At 30.7% G+C, this 19,387-nt stretch overlaps 3 protein-coding genes across 4 annotated transcripts; 2 read left to right on the top strand and 1 right to left on the bottom strand.

The window, feature by feature from the left end:
- Positions 1-3,144: 3,144 nt before the first annotated feature.
- Positions 3,145-4,119, top strand: LOC107487291 (L10-interacting MYB domain-containing protein-like). The gene is made up of 2 exons (XM_021141846.1): positions 3,145-3,423; positions 3,508-4,119. The coding sequence occupies exons 1-2, from the start codon at positions 3,145-3,147 to the stop codon at positions 4,117-4,119; spliced, it is 891 nt and encodes a 296-aa protein (XP_020997505.1).
- Positions 4,120-7,999: 3,880 nt separating this feature from the next.
- Positions 8,000-11,378, bottom strand: LOC107487388 (monosaccharide-sensing protein 3). Its single transcript, XM_016108015.3, has 5 exons — positions 11,128-11,378; positions 10,334-10,900; positions 9,400-10,232; positions 8,883-9,070; positions 8,000-8,736 (listed from the first exon to the last, which is right to left on the bottom strand). Exons 1-5 carry the CDS (start codon positions 11,204-11,206, stop codon positions 8,280-8,282), a joined length of 2,124 nt encoding a protein of 707 aa, XP_015963501.1. The 5' UTR covers positions 11,207-11,378; the 3' UTR covers positions 8,000-8,279.
- Positions 11,379-14,960: 3,582 nt separating this feature from the next.
- LOC107487387 (mitochondrial phosphate carrier protein 1, mitochondrial) lies at positions 14,961-18,725 on the top strand. Of its 2 annotated transcripts, none has more exons than XM_016108014.3 (6): positions 14,961-15,546; positions 15,801-16,150; positions 16,252-16,295; positions 16,693-16,907; positions 16,997-17,125; positions 18,358-18,725. In XM_016108014.3, exons 1-5 carry the CDS (start codon positions 15,409-15,411, stop codon positions 17,123-17,125), a joined length of 876 nt encoding a protein of 291 aa, XP_015963500.1. In that variant the 5' UTR covers positions 14,961-15,408; the 3' UTR covers positions 18,358-18,725. The 2 variants fall into 2 exon arrangements, with proteins under 2 accessions (XP_015963500.1, XP_015963499.1); XM_016108013.3 differs by having other exon boundaries at positions 14,965-15,546; positions 16,997-17,121.
- The last annotated feature ends 662 nt before the right edge of the window (positions 18,726-19,387 follow it).

Here is a 19,387-nt window from a genome sequence, read left to right as displayed (position 1 = left end):
GACTTTCTTGCATGACTTGCTTTCCTTTATCCAGCTTCTTTCCGTCTTCCTTATTATTCCTTTCATCACTCATATGATTTTTCTCTGGTAACTCCTTCTCCCTCTCTCCTTGAACACTTGGCACATTGTTTTGGGCTACTTTTAACGGACAGAGCTTTTGATCATGATCTATCCGTCCACAAGAAAAACAGATCTGATGTATCCCTTCATATTCCACCCTATACTCCCTTCCGTTGATTAGGTACTTCCCCACAAGTGGCTTTGTTAGGTCCACTTCTACGCACATTCTCGCAAACTTTCCTCTACTTAGCTCTGCTGTATTGCTATCCACTTTTATTGTTCTTCCAACTAAATTTCCAATCTTTCTTAGCACCATTCTGTCATACAGTTCAATGGGGAGTCCCGGTAGTCTTATCCAAGCAGTTACCTTGTCTATACTTGCTGTCAGGGGATTGAAGTTTGGTTCCCACATTCTCACTGTGAGGTAATGATCATAAATCTTCCAAGGTCCTTCTAGTAGGGCAAAATCAAAATCTTCCATCGAATAGAACTTTACTAGGTAGTATTCCTGGCCCAAGTCTATCACATCAATGCATCCTTTCCTACCCCACATAGTTTCTAGCCGTCTCTTCATTGCTGCGTATCCAACCTTCCTTCCTAATAGCTTTACAATGAGTGTATTCCACCATGGCTTCCATAATCTTCGTTCTGTTGTCTCATTTATGATTATATTGTAGAGCCCTTCCTTAACTGCCTCTACTCTTATCTCTGGGCTGGTTTACTGATCTGTTTCCTGCACATTTTCTGACCCTTCAACTCCTTCTTCTTCTGATGACATGGAGTCATCTTCCAAGTTATTTTCTGTTGGTCCATTCTTTACGGTTTGTGCAAACGATCTTTGTCTAACCTGGTCCTTCTTTCCACCTAAATCTTCGAACATCCACTCCTCTTCCCTGGGAGTAAGTAGTTGATCTCCTGTAAAACCTCCTTCATTTGTTCTTACTTTTTTCTTTCTTCCTTGCAGTGTTTCTCTTTCCTCCATCACTGGAGGATGTTCTTGGGTAGCTCCTCCTGGATCTCCAGGGTCGCCGGCGCCAGACATCAAGAGCGAAAAGGGAAAAGCACTCACACACAAACTCACTTCAGAGAGAAAAACTAGCCGTTAGAAGTGGTATGACTTTATCACGTTCCCTCTTTATTGGATCTATAACATCCCAAAAATATTTTCACTTTTTTTGTTTGAAAAAATATTTTCATTTTGTTTTTCTTAACAAACCCACAATACCAAACCTTCAACTGTTGAAGCCTGATACCACCAAAAAAATCAAGTAGCCCATAAAATCAATTTCCCAGAAAAGATTACCGTAACAATATTATTATGCGAACCTCGTTAAAATTGTTGCCCAAAAAAAAAGAAAAAAAAAAACCTCATTAAAATTAAAATCATTCTCGTGACAGACCATCGAAGTCAAAATCTCTGTTTCTATCAGTGTATTTGTAGCAACTGTTAAGGGTGTGTTTGGGGTTCACGTTGGAAAACAAAAAAGCTCGTTTGAACGTCTTGAACGCCACATTGTTATGTTTGGCAATTTTTTGAAACCCCTAACCCAGAATTGCTTTCACCTGTGAACGTACGTTCACGAGAAGCTAAAAATTCAAGCTTCTGCGTTCACGTTGGAAAAATTAATGACCGTTGGAAGAGTTAGGTAACAAATTTATTTCATATCTACCAACTGTACCCTTCCTTTCTTCTATAAAAAGAATGCCCATAACCACATAATTTCACACAATAGTAGTTCTTTCTATGTTCTTAGTTACAAATTTTTTTTTATCAAACTCTTTCAGATTTGTTTCCATCACTGCCAAGGTAAAGATTTTAATTTTCTTTTTAATATTTTTTAGTTCTTTCTTTCATATTTTAATTTTTATGTTTTTTATTGTATTTGTTATTTATATGATAAATATTTTTCATATTATTTTTTTAGTGTTCTGATGTTATTTTTTTAATTTTCTATTGTTATATTTTTATTTTTTTATTTATATGACAACTATTGTTGATATAAATTTTATTTTTATTAATTTTTATGATATTTTTATTATTTTTTATTTATATAGATTATTTTTTTCTATCCTTTATTGTACTATATTTATGTTATGTATAAAATTTTTTATTTTTTTATTTGATTTTATTCATATAAATTTTATTTATTTTTTATTATAATTTTTTTGTTCATATGATATATATTGTTGGTTGTAATTATTATATATCATGTTTGTATGATTTTTTTATTTTTGTTTTTTATTTTTATTGTATTTTTTTACTGTATTTTATTTTTGTTTTCATTTTTTATTTTTATTGTATTTTTTACTGTACTTTATTTTTGCTTTTATTATATACTAATTATATGTAACAAAAGAGTCATAAATAATAAAAATTTACAGTCTAAAATATATTAAATTAAAGAGTACTCACAGAACTAAAATAAATTATAAAATCTTTTTTTTGTTTAACATTATACAATGTATAGTACTCTCTTTTATATTTTTATTTTTTATTATTTTTTAGTTCATATGAATTTTTTTATCTTTTACTGTTCTTTATGTTTAATATGTAAGATGTCTTTTTTATTTTTATTTGACTTTGTTTTTTTATTTTTTACTTATTTTTATCATTGGCCTTTTTTATATTATTTTTCAGTGTTGTAATCTCTCATCTCTCAGGTATATTATTAATTTTTTTATGGTTTTTTTTATTTCTTGCTCTTATGAATTTTATTTTTCTTTTTTTATGCCCTGGATTTATATTGTTGGTTTTATATGATATATATTGTTGATATATATTGTTCATATAAATTTTATTTTATTTTTATTATATTTCTTTTATTCATATGATATATATTATTGATTTTATAAAATTTTTATCGTTTTTTATTTACATGAATTCTCGTTTTATATTTTATTATAGTTTATTTTTGTTTTGGCTGAAATTTTTTATTTTTTATTCGATATGTAAAATTTATAATTATAATTTTCATATATTATATTTTATTGTAACTTTTTTATAATATAGATTAATTGATCTCATCAAAAAAGACAAATTAAATAAAAAATATTCATAAGTATTAATAAAATTATGAATGTTGGATGTCAAAAAAGTCTTATAAGAATAAAATTATTGAGACGGAGACTACTAAACAATTTATTCAAGCATGTTTAGATCAAGTTGCTAAACAGCAACGTAACGGAACCACTCTTACAACTGGGAAACAATATGATAAGATTCAGTTAAAAAAGAAATGGGACAATCTCAAAAAGGAATGGTCAGCATGGTACAAACTTTTTGGCAAAGAAACGGATTTAGGATGGGATTATACTAAACATACCGTTGATGCACCAAATGAATGGTGGGAGAGAAAACAATTGGTACGTAGTAACTTATTATTAAAGTAAAAATTTTAACTTTAATTTTGGTAATAAGTCTTGTGTTGATTAGTTGTACACATGCAGGAAAATCCCTTATATGAAAAATTCAGAAATAAAGGACTTCCTTTTAAAGATGAGTTAACTATATTATTTAAAGATGTTATGGCCGATGGCAAATTTGTTTGGGCTCCCTCATCTCGGATGTTACCAAGTAGCATAGAAGAAGATGGTGATGGATATCGACCATACTTTGAAGAAGGTCACGTTGATATAGAAGAAGGTTCTGGAGATAGTGAAGAAGGTATAGGTGCTAGTGTGGGAGTTAGTTCTGAATTTCAACACATAAATCTTAGCTCTTCTCAAGAAAATAATAGTCAAAAGAGTACGGGAAAAAGAAAGAGAGATGTGGTTTGTGAAACAATCAAAAAGAAGAAAAATTTTAAAGTCCCTGCCTCAAAGCAAATTGCAGATGCAATAAGTAGAATTGCCTCTGCATCTGAATCACGCTCAACTATTGTGTCCACATTTCTAGTACCCGGTGCATCTATTGGGGAAGTAATGGCTGAGATTCAAAAGATGGAAATGATTACTAGTAATCTCGATTTTCATAGTCGTTGTTGTCAACTAATGATGTTTAAACCTGTTAGAGAAATGTTTGTATCTTTAAAAGGATATGAGCAAAGATTGTTGGATTGACTCAAACATGCAGCATATAATCCACTACCATTCATGCAAAATTAATCTTTTTTTCTTCTGATTTTCATGCAAAACTAATTTAGTTATTATTGTACTCCATTTTAATTTGTCCATGAATTTTTTGTTCTGCTAGGATAAGACAATTGAAAATTTTATGTGCTACTTATTTAGCATTTTATAATATAATGTTTGTGGTACTTAATTATTGTTCTTATGATATATAATTTATTTCTTAGTTTGGTATTGATAAGAATTTATTTATATTTTTATGTAGGACTTATTTTTTGTTAATTAATTTGGAATGAACATGGAGTATTTACTTGAAGAATATGAAAAACAACAACATGAAGAATCAAAATTACTTTCCATTATAGAAGAAGAAACAGATGAAATTGAAAATATTTCTGCATTAATTGGTTAATATGCAGTCAATTATTTGTGCAAAAAACCATGCAGAACTAGTGAACAAACAGGTTATTTATGGGTGCAAAAAATTTTAGGTGGTCATGACATTCGTTGTTATGAAATGTTTCGGATAGAAAAATATGTTTTTTTTTCAATGTTGTGATGAATTAATTGAACAAGGATTAAAACCTACAAGACAAATGGGAGTTCAGGAAATGGTTGCTATGTTCTTAAATACGGTTGGTCATGGAGTGGGTAATAGGATGATACAAGAAAGGTTTCAACATTTTGGAGAGACAGTAAGTAGACATTTTCATGAGGTATTGATTGCTTGCTTGAGATTATCTATTAAATATATTAAGCCATCGGATCCTAAGTTTCAAAATGTTCATAGCAAAATAAAAAATACCAACCATTTTTTAAAGATGCTATAGGAGCAATTGATGGTACTCATATACCATGTGTGGTTAGCCCAAGTGATCAACCCAAATTTATTGGAAGAAAGGGATATCCAACACAGAATATAATGGCTGTATGTGATTGGGACATGTGGTTTATTTTTGCTTTACCTGAATGGGAAGACACTGCGCATGATGCTCGTGTATTTGATAATGCTATTACAGCTCCTACCATGAATTTTCTGCATCCTCCTCCAGGTTAATTTTTATTATTTTCTACAAATAAACTATATTTACTTGATTATCATGTAACTAATTTTATTCCTCATTAGGTAAATATTATTTGGTAGATGCTGGTTGTCCAACATCGAAAGGATATATTGGTCCATATAAATGTGAACGCTATCATCTTGCAGATTTTAGGCGTTCTTCTGGATTTACAAATCATAATAAAGTATTTAATTATTATCACTCAACCTTAAGATGCACAATAGAAAGGACTTTTGGAGTGTAGAAAAATAGATTTGCTATCTTGCGACACATGCCCAAGTTCAAAATTGAAACTAAAGTGCAGATAGTGTGTGCAACAATGGCTATTCATAATTTTATTAGAAGACATTCTGAAACAGATACTGAGTTTAATCAATATGAACATGCAAACATTCTTGATGGAGAAGATAATAGTTATGTTGGTGAAAGCTCAGATCAAACTCTAACCATTAGCTCTTCTGCAGAAATGGATCGTGTTCGAGACTCGATTAGAGATCAAATTATTAATTACATGCAGTAGAAATAATAGTGTTCTTATGTACTAATTTTGTATACGATACTATTTTTTATGTATTTTCATTAGTGTTTTATCTTTTAATTTAATATTTATTAGTGTTTTTATGTATTAAAATATATTTTGTCAATTTTTATATGTTACTTTAATTTAATAAGTAAATATTAACTTTATTATAAAATGAATTAATAAGATCTATTCAAATATTTAAAGTAAAATAATAGAATAATATAAAAAATTATTTTAATTAATGTCTCTTTTAGTAATTTTTTATCTAAAAGTGATTTTGAATAGTATAACCCAAATAATATTTATTTTACTATAATCAATTTTAATATAAAAATTGCCAAACATAAATCACATTAACACAAACTTATTTTTCATCAAAAATAAGTTTACAAAATCACTTTTATGTAAACTCTCGTTTACAAACTGAAATCCAAAACACACTAAATCTGTCAAACTTGTTATTGAACGAAGTGTCACATAATGACACAGTACACTTAAAATCTATAGATGTAAATATTTTATACCATCTACACCATAAAATTTGCTTTTATATATATGCCTCCCCTGAGACCATAAATATTGTGCCTATCGTAGTTTATTTTTTCATTTTTTTTTCAAAAATTAAGAATTAGTGGAGAAGAGATACATATTGGTTTCATGTTTCTGCAAGGTGATTGCATTGAAAGGGTTATTTATTTAAATAAACTGTTTGAAGATAGATATTATTAAATTGTCCTAAATTTGAATTAATAACAATTATGTCCTCCTAATATTTATATAAATCCTGGGTGAACCGCAAGAGTTATGAAAAAATAAATCTTCAAATAGTTTATTAAGTAAATTATCCTCATTGAAATGATAATTGAATTATTAAGAGTTTGTTAGGACGTTATTTTTAGAAAATATTTTTTTAAAATTTTTTTATAAAAATAAGAGTGATTTTATGTTTGAATATCTTATGTAAATTTTTTTTATTTATTAATTATCTTTAGATAAAATAAGATAAAAGTACTTTTTATTCATTTATTATATAAAAAATATTTTTTTAAAAATAAAAAATATAAATAATAACTTTTTAAAAAATATATATTTTTATTTTTTTAGTATTTTTATTTTTATTATTAAAAATTTATCAAATATACTAAAATATAAAAAAAATTATCGATTTAATGGATCCAAACAAGTATTAAGTATAAATGGGGTGAGGATTTTTTGGTTCTGAGAAGAGTATAAGCTTCATAGTTGGTTTAATTAGTTGTATCACTTGAAAATCGGGATTATAATAATAAAATCATCTTTTAAATTTTGAGTTATTTATTATCCTTGACTAATTCATTTGATAATAGTACGTATGTGTTCTCAATATTGTTTAATTTTAAATATTTACAATGATAAATAGTAATATATTTTATGATCTTATAAATATATTTAAAATGAAATTTAAATAATTCTTTTTTATATATTAGGATAATATATACGTAGATAATTTTTAAAATGAAGATTTGATAGGAAGACAATTCTACTGAGAGTGAAGACAACCTACATTAGAATATGTTCAGAGTTGTAACCTAGGACTCCTTTAATCATTAAACATTTTTTCCAAAATCCACTCGTGCAATGAAATTATAAATTAAAAGGAGTACATATCATAGTCTAAAATCATATACAATTATTTTAAGATTCATGGCTCAGTTCTATCTTCACATTTTCGAAAATAATTTATTAGAAGTAAACAGTAGTTTGGAAGATTCCAATGGAAACTAAACAAGTAAACACAGTATTATTTTTATTTATGATTCTTTTGGTATACAGAATTCATAGAGAAGTTTATGTATATTCTATTAATAGAAAATTTTATGTATAATGATTAGCACTCAATTTTAAAATATCACAAGAATAAAAAAAATCAGCAAAATTGAAATCTCATACATAAATCTCTTATATCATCATTTTAACTACTTGTTCCTCTTTTTTATTCCCTCTTTTTTTAAAATATTATTTTTTTATACATAAATCTCTTATATCATTTTATCTCTTGTACATAAATTTATTTTTTTCTTCAAGAGTGTCGCTGGCCAATAAATTACTGCTTGCTTAAGCGAATGAATACACTGACCACTCGAGTTGGTTTCTCGTTCATCTTTTTAGTCTTTATCTTTTACTATATTCCTGAAAATCTTTCTAACAATGCAATTACTTTCTCCTGAAAATCTTTTACTCTTGGCACCCAAATTAAAGTTAAGTGCATAATGGATAGCATAATAAAACTGTAGCTGCATCTGTATTAATCCTTTAATAACACGCAATCTCTTACCATTCATTTAGGGGTAAAAATGAAACGCCAAAGAATGAACAAGGATAAACTAATATAAGGACCATTATAAACTATAAGCATAATTTGTAGATTAATACTCGTATTTATCCTAAACCCACAAAAGGAAACCTGCTGCTGATATGTGTACGGACGCCAAAATGTTCACTCATCAACTAACTTTACCAAGCTTCCAAATTCATATATGAACAATGCATTTTCTTCTTAATAATTATGATGATGATCTTCATTATCAACCTTTTGTTCCAATTGTAGCAGGATCAGTACCAGGCTTTGCACCAATTGCAAAGAACTCAATAATGACTTCCAAAGGCATGCCCTTTGTTTCAGGAACTTTCAAGTATACAAATATCCATGAAATGATGCAGCCGGCAACGAATAATCCGAAGACGCCAGTGAGGCCGAGGATTTGGAGCAAATAGGGAAATGTAGAAGTGACAATCAAGGTACAAACCCAGTATGTGAGTGAAGTCATAGAAATGCAGATTCCGCGAACACTGGTTGGGAAGATTTCGGCGCATATTATGTTGGGAATAACACCAAAGCCCATGCAGAAGCAGCTTTCATAGACCACAACACTAACAGCAGTGATTGCTGCATTGAGGACAGAACCCATCTGAAACGATTCCCGGACTACTAGTATCACGAGACAAACTATCAGAACAGGGATTGTGTACAACATTATTGACCTGCCATCAGAAAATATATGATGTCATTGTCAGAGGTACATACAGAGATTCTGATAGGATACATCAGGAGGCAAACGACTTTCATTAACTGACAACAGAAATAACACGAAAGTAAGGACGTAATCAATGTCGTAGTTTAATCATACCTCCGGCCAGCAATATCCATGAGCTTGATGGAAAGACCTATACAAGGCAGCATACAGAATGTGGTAATGACATTTACAAGTAATGAAGAAGATGTAGAACTGATGCCCAAATTCGATAGAAGAGCTCCTACCCCAGCTTGTTCAAGAATTTGGGGAGCATAGTATAGAAATCCATTTATACCAGCAGCCTGCAACATATATTACATTTTCATAATCAGATATGAAGAAACCATAAGAGAGAACAATATGCAAGTGCCCCCTGTTTATATTGTTTGTCTTAGCTACTTTTAAACTATGAGGAAAAGAGCACCCTGGAAACAACATATCAAATTGGCATTCTAATCTTAAAGCTCATGAACAATTATCTTCATGACTATTAAAACAGTAATTTGGGCCTTCATAACATAATCTTAAAAGCTGGATAAACATCCTATTTCAGGATGAATACAAGGGAGATCAAACATAGGAAATAACCAAGTGATGTAATTCTACTAATACAAATGTTAACTAACTGTACCTGTTGAAGAATTTGAAGCCCTATTCCGACAATCAATGCTCGCTTGACACCTGGTTCTAGCAGACTTCTCCACTTTGGACCTTTTTTAGCCACTTCTGGCATACTCAACATATCATGAGTACCTAGAACAGACTGGCTGACTAGAGCAGCAGCCTGATAAGTTTCGACATCTACAGGAATGTCATACCCAGAAGCTGAAACAAATGAAACATGCTGTTCTTGAGACGGTGCAGCAGGATCTGCATGCAAATAAACCCTTTGCACTCCTTTTCCATCATCAGCTGGTTTATAAACCAATTGCCAACCTCCACCGATGTTTGTATTTCTAGGTGTCTCCACAGCATTCCCATGAGCGAAACTGCTTCTCAGGCTGCTAGTGCTCCTGAAACCCAAGTTGTCCTTTGATCTCTCCCCAGCATCACCTTGAAATGACATTAGTGGAGCATGCAGATTGTCGCCAGTACCAAAGGGGCTGGAATCTCCAAAGATGCTGTTTGCATTATGGATTAGCATGCTGCGCGAACCTCCACCCTCAGGGAGAGTGTTCTCATGCAAACTCCCAAAGAGATTGACAATAGGATCTTTAAGACTGCCAGCAGCCTGAGACACAAAGCTTCCTTGCTGCGACAACATACTGCGCGATATCAAGCTACCCTGTCCATTTACTGGGTGAGCAACCAATGACACTCCCTCATTTGGTCCATATAGCTTTATATAATCTTTCCCTGCTTCCTGGTGAACAAGAGCCTCACTGGCTGGGGCAACTATGTACTCTTCCAATGAAGTGGCTTCGCCACCAGGACTAAGACCCTCCGCGAGCAGAGCCAACTCCCCTATATATCAAAGTTTACTCCAAAATCAACAGAAAGTGATTACACAAAAGAAATAAAATAACATAAAAAAAAGAGACTAAATTACAGCAAATTGCTGTCACCTGAAACGTCTTCAACCCCGCGAAGTCTTCGCAGAACTTTTTCAGCCTCGGGGACTCGACCTTTGCTAACAAGCCACCTAGGGGACTCAGGTAGGAAAAACATGGCAAGCAAGAAATAGCCAACAGAAGGAATAGATATAACCCCAAGCATGGTTCTCCAACTAGGAGAAGACAGCAGGGACATCAAGAAAACCAAGATGTAAGCCAGAAACATTCCAGCGGAACACGAAAACTGTGTGACAGTGTTCAATTGGCCTCTGATATCGGCAGGGGCTACCTCCGATATGTAAAGAGGAGTAAGAGTCACGGCAAGCGAAATAGCAACCCCATCTAAAATCCTTGAGAGCAGAATAACAGTAACATTAGGAGCCCAGAGAATCACCAAACCACTGAGGAAGAACATAATGGATGAAACTATCAGCATAGGGCGTCTGCCAAGCAAATCAGAGACCGTGCCAGCAAATATGGTCATGATGGTGCCACTTATGAAGGACATAGATACTATTAGCCCTTCAAGTGTGGGATCAGATTCCAAGTTGAACTCTTGCTTGATGTAGGTCATGCCCCCTGCATAAGGGGAACCAACATGTTTGTTCAATTCTCTGAGTCATTAGATCAAACACCTTACACACTAGACACTACTATCCACAACAATAAAACTGGGGATACCCATTTGAGTTTCATATCATATATCATTAGAAAGAAAACAACATATGCAACAATCAACGAATTGAGAACACAGAATTAAATCAATTAATATTCAGAATGAAACATGATTAAGATAAAAGACCAACCTGCAATGGTTGAACTATCCCATCCAATCAGTAGATTCCCAACTGTTGCAGCAACTGCAATGATCACAACCTGCATCATTTTGTTTCTTCCTCTTCTTAGCTTTAATCCCTCCTCTTTAGAGAAAGAAAAAGCTAAAAAGAAAAGAATAAGCAAACACAATCACTCAACAAGAGCTCGTCATATGTAATGTGAAAAGATCAAGACTTTAATGTTGAGTTCAGATGTTCACTACTCCCCAACTTCACAAACACTGTCAATCCAAATAATGCACTCTTATTTCTTCGTATTATTTATTTATAAGATATTGTGTTTGTTCGGGTGAATTTTTAAAATGAGATTTTTTTAATTATTTTTTTTTAAAAGATTTTATGAAAAAAATAAAAGTAATTTTATCTTTTGATATTTTATGTAAAAAAAAAATTTTTATTTATTAATTATGTTTGAGTTTAATAATATAAAAGTATTTTTTTGTTTATTTATTATATAAAAAATATCTTTTTTTATTAAAAATTTGTCAAATACAATAAATAATAAAAAAATATTTTTTATTAAAAAAGATTTTTTTTATCCAAATAATCGGACCCAAACAACTAACAGATCTTTTTGTTTATTATATCACCATGTTTTTACTATTTTATTTTTTGAATAAGTTTTTAACTTTATTTACTCACTTGAATTTTACTTGAATTGTGTTGGTGTTCCGATTTTTTGTATGTTTTTTCAAGTAGAAAGATGAAGAAAAATTCTAAATTTTAATTTAATTTTTAAATGAAAAAGTTATTTTTATTTTTTTATATTTTTAAATATAACATATATATATATATATTCAAATTTTATTTATTTGAATATTAGAAAAATCATTACTCTTTTAAGTAAATTACATAAGTTTCTACAAAGACTTTTCAAATTTGTTTACCAAAATAAAAAAGAATTTTTAAATTTGGCATATATAAAAAATTGATAATTTATAAAATTTAAAAAAACTATGCTATTTGAATTATATTTGATTTTTTTTTTTTTGTCTTTCAAATCATCTAGTTGTTAGAATGCTATCTGATGATGTTATCTTTAACACCTGAATTTTGTTTTAAGATAATTTAATAATTTGATTTACACAGAAAATTTTGGTTACCAATTTTAGAAGAAAATCCATAAAAACTAGCTTAATTCAAATTTAAATTTTCAGTAACTAAATTAAGTATTTTTGCTTTTATTGTTATTAAACAAAGGAAGATGATATGAAATATAATTGATTTAGGATGATGAGATAGATTATTTTGAGACAAAATCCCACAAATATTAGCAAACAAATAAGATTTTGATGAAGATAGTTGTTGGCTCCAGAAATGAACATGTACGTATCAATCAAAGTGTTTTCTTTCTCAGCAAATCAAAATCATATCTATGGGGACTAACTGGCTATATGCTTAGCTGTCCCAAATTAAATTATTATTATGTTATTCCCTCATAATGATATGATTGCAATTTTTCGTATCTAACAATTTGCATAAAATAATTATTGAGCAATTAATTACTAGTTTAATTTAGAAGTCAAAATCAGATCTAAAATAAAATACAAACAAACGAGGAATGTGGCGTGTGTTTGAGAAGTGTTTGACTCAGAATGTGCCACGTTGCATTTTTGGACGGTCGTGATTAGCATTTGCGTAATCATTCAAAGTACTATATAACACTCTTGTCCACGTTTTTCTACAAGACTTTTCTTTATTAAGTATTAAACAATAAACTAAGATTTAAGAACCGTTTTTAAGCATCTTTTTAATAAAAAATGGAATTTGATTAACATGTACATAAAGGGAAAAGTTTTGATTAAAACATTAAATTAATTTTAATATGATTAACAAGTATCTTAAAGGTACACATAAAGTATTAACGGATTTTTTAGGAGGAAATTTAATTTATTTAATAGGTTGATTTTATAACATTCCATTCTCTTTATGAAAATTTATCTTAAAAAAAATTAACAAATACTTAAAGATATTTGCTAGACTTTTTTTTTTTATTTTCAATTTATAGCGAACTATTTATGTGTTGTTGTGGATGAATTAATTTGTTGAAAACACTTGTTATTAACAAACAAAACTACAATAACGGAAAATATGGAAGATATTTGTATGAAATTAGGAGGTCATGTTTCAGTTGAGACTTGAGAGGAAAGTTCAAAGTACATACAGAAAGCCAAAGAAAGATTTTAGGCGGCAACAACCTTATCCAAAACACGTGTTTCTGATTCACTTACGAAATCCAGCAAAAATTCTTGCATAAATGTTGCCAGCCGTTCCCAACTACCTCAACAATTTTGGAAGGGCTCCTCATAAACTAAAGTAAAAATTTACTAAAAGGTAACTTTTTAAAATTTAGGACTTAACTAAGCAATAATTACAAAATACTGTATATATATTTTGGAAAATTTTAGTCTCCAGATTGGAGAATTATTTGATATACTAGTTGTATTTTTTTATTTACTGTTTAGGAAAACATTTAAGAGAATTATTAAGATATTATTTTAAATTCTCGCTAGTCTTATATTTTGATATTAAAAAAAATTAATTTAGATATACTGATAGTATAAATGTTTGATATAATCGTATAATTACACTCATTCTTTTATATGATCGTTTATGTGATTAATGTGAAAAGTAATTATGTTTACTGATGTGACATTACATAATTAAATATACGTGTAAAAGCATTACACTATTTTATATTGATAGTGTATCAAAATTAAATTCTATTAAAATTAGTAAACAAAGATAATTCTCTATATTTTCCAAAGCTCTTTTTCTATTTTGTTTTTAATTTTGAAATGGGTGATAAAGCCCAATAGAAAGAGAGACTATTTTTATTCATAAAACTTCACCTCTGTGGATATGTCTTTTTTGTCTGGGTTTTGTTATCCGTATCTGAATAAAATTAAAAATAATTATGACCTCGTATTGTAGTGGATCAGCGTTGGGTTAAAGCACTATAGTAATAACTAATAATAGGTTAGATTGGGCCACTGTTGGGCTTTTTCCTTTTTGGGACCACAAAACTTCAATAGGTGCTAATGTAGTATCTTTAATATGGGCCTGGTATGAGTTTCCCAGATAGACCAAAAGTATGATGAGTAGTTGAGTACAACACCAAACTGAAATTTTTTGGGCCAAGCAATTGAACATTTCAAACCCCAAAAAGAAAAAAGATGTATGAATTTTAAAAATATTATGAAAATCCTGACCCAAAAAAAAGAATTCATGAAAACAAAATATTAATCACAATTATATTTATAAATTATAATCCTATTTGTTCCCTCAATATCCTTATTTTATTCAAAATTTAAAAATCATATATATAAAACTTATCTTTAAATGTTTTCAATAACTTTTTTTAATAAATAAATTTTAATTTTTGAGAAAAAATAAAATTTAAAATTTATTATTTCATTCAATATTTCTAATAATAAATTATTATTTAAAATATATTATATTTTTGCTTTTTTCTAAAAGGCATTAATATTCTTAACATGAGTTAAATAAAACATATAGAAAAAGTGTATATTCTAGAAGAAACAGCATTTTTTGTGTAAACGAAATTACACAAGTGAGAGTACTTATTAGTTATTACAAAGAAAATGAAAAGCACAATTGAAAGTGACTTTGGCAAACCAAATAAAAGTCAAGTTATAGATTCAAATTCTGAAATTCCATTTAATAGCACTGAATCATGATCTATCAATCAATCAATATTTATTTAATTTTAGTAACGTGGCCATGCATTTTGCCAAAAGAAAAGCATGGCTATAATACATCTCTTTGCTTATACAACAATTAGAAACTTCTTTCTTTTATTTTTCTTCTTAAATACATTTATTTATTTTATTTATTATTATTTTTCCATTAAAAGAAAGGGGCCAATTTTGAATTGTTCCTCATTGGGGGTTTTTCTCGAACACCTTCTCCGGAAACCCCAAAGAAGTTCCTGCAATATGGGATTGGAGGTATCTGGATTCGGGTTTAGCATTTTTATTTGCATTTACATTTTGTAGAATCAGATTCCATAGTCCTAGTTAGAGTGGCGCGTATCACTGCCTAAATTTGATTCCTTTGTTTGTGCCCACAAAACTATTGAGTGGTCAAAATCTATAGTGTGCTTAAAAAACTTAACTTTGATGAGTATTTTTGTTAGTGTGAATGGAGGTTGAGTTCTTTCACTGAAGAAGGAACGAGTTAGTTCAGTTTTTTGTTCCTTTTTCATTTGGGGTGGCTTGGTTTTTTATCATGGCCATGGGAGGAAGAAGAATCTCTGAGGAATTGAGCCCCAGGTATTATGCTCTTTGTGCTGTTGGCGGAATGCTCAGTGCTGGCACTACCCATATTGCTCTAACTCCTCTTGATGTCTTGAAGGTCAACATGCAGGTGCATTTCAATTTTATGTTATAATTACACTGATTTGTTGCAAAAGTTTTAATATTTTAGGGTGCCCTTATGTCATGTGAGTGAGATATCATCAATTTTGTATTAGCAAACAATTTTGTTAGGATTGAATTTTGTTTCAGGGGGTGCCCTTAACAGCATGAGAGTGTTATGAGTGTTTGTAATGATTAATTGAATGATCTTGTTGTTAACTTGATCATGTCTCTTATGGGGAATTGGTTTTTTGTTACATATAGGTGTACCCTGTGAAGTATTACAGCATTTCCAAGTGCTTTTCTTCCTTACTGAGGGAACAAGGGCCTTCTGCCCTTTGGAGGGGATGGACTGGCAAGTTCTTTGGCTACGGCGCACAGGGTGGCTGTAGGTTTGGTCTCTATGAATATTTTAAGGGGGTTTATTCCAATGTGTTCGTAGACCAGAACAGGAACTTTGTTTACTTTCTCAGTAGTGCGTCTGCTGAAATGTTTGCCAATCTAGCATTGTGTCCATTTGAAGCTGTAAAAGTGAGGGTTCAAGCGCAACCATGCTTTGCTAAGGGCTTGCACGATGGCTTTCCGAAGTTATATGCAGCAGAAGGCACACGAGGGTAAAGAAAGATTGAACTCGTTAAATTTCGTGCTTCTAATGAACTTGTCTCTAGGGGTGATCATGATTATTTATATTCTATGTTTGGTTTACTCCTTGCAGATTCTACCGTGGACTTTTTCCACTTTTGGGTCGAAACCTTCCATGTAATTTCATAATCTCTTAAAACTTGTATTTAATTTAGCTAGTTAGGCTGGTAAAAATTTATACTTGAAAACTAGGGTGTTCTTAACTATCTGCCAGAAAATTCTGCAATAGGTGATTACATCTTGCTTTTCCCCATCTACTTAACATCCCAAAAATATGTTTCTGTATAACTTGAATCATGCTGATACGGTTATTGGCATTAGTTGCCTGATGGGTGATAATTGACAATAATAATAAAAAACTTATTTTAGGCCAATCATGCTGAGTACTCTGTAAGCTTGGACTTTGTAATTGTTAATTTTGTTCATTTGTATTAGGTGAGGGGTAAATAGTTGCAGTGATGATATCATCATATCATCAATGAACTGAATAAGTGTCCTGTTTCCTTTTGGGCAGTTTCCATGGTTATGTTTGCAACATTTGAGCATTCCGTTGATTTTTTGTATCGTAATGTTGCTAAAAGAAGAAAGGAAGATTGTTCTATAGCTCAACAGCTTGGTGTGACATGTATAGCTGGATATGCAGCCGGATCTGTTGGTAGTTTCATTTCCAATCCTGCTGACAATATTGTATCCTCTCTCTATAACAGAAAGGCCGATAGTTTCATGCTGGTACTCATTTTTCCACTTTTTGTTTTATGATTTCTTTTTAAGATTCGATATGTTGTACTAAATGTGATCCGCTAATTCTCCGTGTGCAGGCTATCAGAAAAATTGGGTTTGCCAATCTATTTACCAGGAGCCTTCCTATTCGACTTTTGCTTGTTGGTCCCTCGATAACTTTGCAATGGTTTTTCTATGACACCATCAAAGTTTTAGGCGGACTGTAAGTGCGTTACTCCTAGGCTTTTTTAAGTGATATTTATTAGTTTTCTTTGTGGTCTTCTGTTTGATTCAAATATTATTATTAACTCAACTTTGAATCCAACATTCTGCACTTCGGTTATAATTATATTTCAGGATGTAATTGTTTTCCTCCTTTGATTGTTAATGAGAAAACAAAGGAGGGAGTAAACTGAAGTAACTTGCTCATAATTAATCATTCAACAGTGAATAACTTTCACTGAAAATTTAAATTTGCAAATACATGGAGAAGAAATTTGATCTGATATATCTGTGAAAGGTTCCTTTTCATGAAATATGGATTTCATGTGTTGATTAAGTTTGTATCTTCTAACATAGGCCATCAGCTCATTCCACTTGCACATAGTTTATAGTTTACATCTATATTTGCACCAACATTGAATCATTGATGTTTTTCTTTGTCTCTCTGTCATGACATGATCATACGGAAATGCCGGTATATAAATAACGATTGAATTAGTCATTTGCATAATAGTTTGCTTCAGAAAGAACTGAACTATTTTCAGCTCCAAAAGAAAATTTGGTGATAGGTGGAAGCATGAAAACTATGTCACCTAGATAACATCATTATTTGCTTGAAGGGGATTAACAAACTGTAACAAAATGATCAGCTGGGTCACAAAAGCTATTGTTGATTATTAATCACAGTCGATATCAAATTTGATCTTTCTCTAGTAAGTAACAACAACAACAGAGCCTTATCCTCCCACTAGGTGTGGTCGGCTAATCTTTCTCTAGTAAGCAGAATACAAGAAAAGATTATAACCATTGGGCTATGATCTTTGACTTCAGTAGGGCCTTGAAATGTTTTTTACTAACAATGTAAGGAGTGAATGAATGTATACAAAAAAAACATATAAATCTTTTACTGCAGGGAAGCAGGTTTATGATTTATGTTTTCTGTAGTAATGATGTTAATATTAGAGAATTATCATTAGGATATGTTAACCAACAAAAGAAAAAAAAATGCTGAGAATAGAACTGCATGGCTTTTGAACTTCTGAACTAGCCACTAGCATGTACTGCTTGATCAGAAAAAAAAATGTTATCTAATGAGAAGTTTGGAAAGCCATTAACTGCTAATTATCTAATAGATTTTGTTTTGATTGATCTATGTTGTTCCATTTGATAACTCTGAATCAACCTACCATTTATGAAATCCAAGCATTTTGAAATGTATCTTTTTGTGATCTCGCAGGCCGACTAGTGGCGAAGTTGCAACCGACTTGAGAGATGATGCAAGCTAGAATGGAATTCCGCAGTCTGCAGTCTGCAGTCTAATTTTTGCATCGATTGCAAGACGATTTTATAGTATACACCGGAATAATTTTTTTGTGGCAGCTTTTTTGTTTTCTGCCACCATTTATCAACCTTGAATTCTGTCATGATAGGGTTTCAGATAAGCTTTTGAAGTTTGGTTTTGAAGAAAAGAGCCAATTTCTGTTATTACTTCTTGTAGTAGCCATGGATTTAGCCAAAGAACTTGAACATTTACCAGCAATGTCTTTGCTATCAGTTTACCATTTATGGTGCCATTGCCTCCCTCAATTTTATCTGATATTAAGTTCTCACTTCTTATATTGTTTGTGGTATCAGTTATTTTCATAATATTGTTTGGACCAAATTTTCAATTTAACCTAAAAAATTGAAGCATCCACAATTTAGTCTATAAAGAAGCTTAAAAAGGCCAATAATAACCTTGAAATATAATTTTTTTGACAGATTTCACTAAACTGACACGAACATAAAATAAAAATATTTATTAGGGGTGAGCACAGGTAGCGGGTTCTGATTACCCGTCCGAACCTGAACCGAACCAATTAAATTGGTTCTGGAATCAACGGGTAATTGGGTCCAATCCGAACCAAACCGATAATCTTTGTTAATAATTGGTTCGGGTATCGGTTTTGGAGTGCGGAACCTAAACCAACCCGCGAACTCGATCATATATTAATTAAATAAAAAAATAAAAAATATATATATGATTTTTTCATTAGACAAAAATTATTCACTATTAATATGTTTTGATTTTAATGAATTTAGTTTTTAATGTATTTGGTATTTAACATGTTTGGATTATTTCTATTAATGTTACATGTTTATTGTATTTGTTGAATTTTTAAGATAAAGATTTGTTTTTTTGTTATGAATTTCAAAGTCGGGTACCCAATTACCCGAACCGAACCAATCCGTTCTTAATCGGTTTGGTTCTAATTTTACCATAAACC

The sequence above is a fragment of the Arachis duranensis genome, chromosome 5, assembly GCF_000817695.3.
Source record: "Arachis duranensis cultivar V14167 chromosome 5, aradu.V14167.gnm2.J7QH, whole genome shotgun sequence".
Classification (NCBI taxonomy): Eukaryota; Viridiplantae; Streptophyta; class Magnoliopsida; order Fabales; family Fabaceae; genus Arachis; species Arachis duranensis.
The sequence above is the reverse complement of the archived record's forward strand: the minus strand, read 5'-3'. Positions and strand labels throughout refer to the sequence as shown.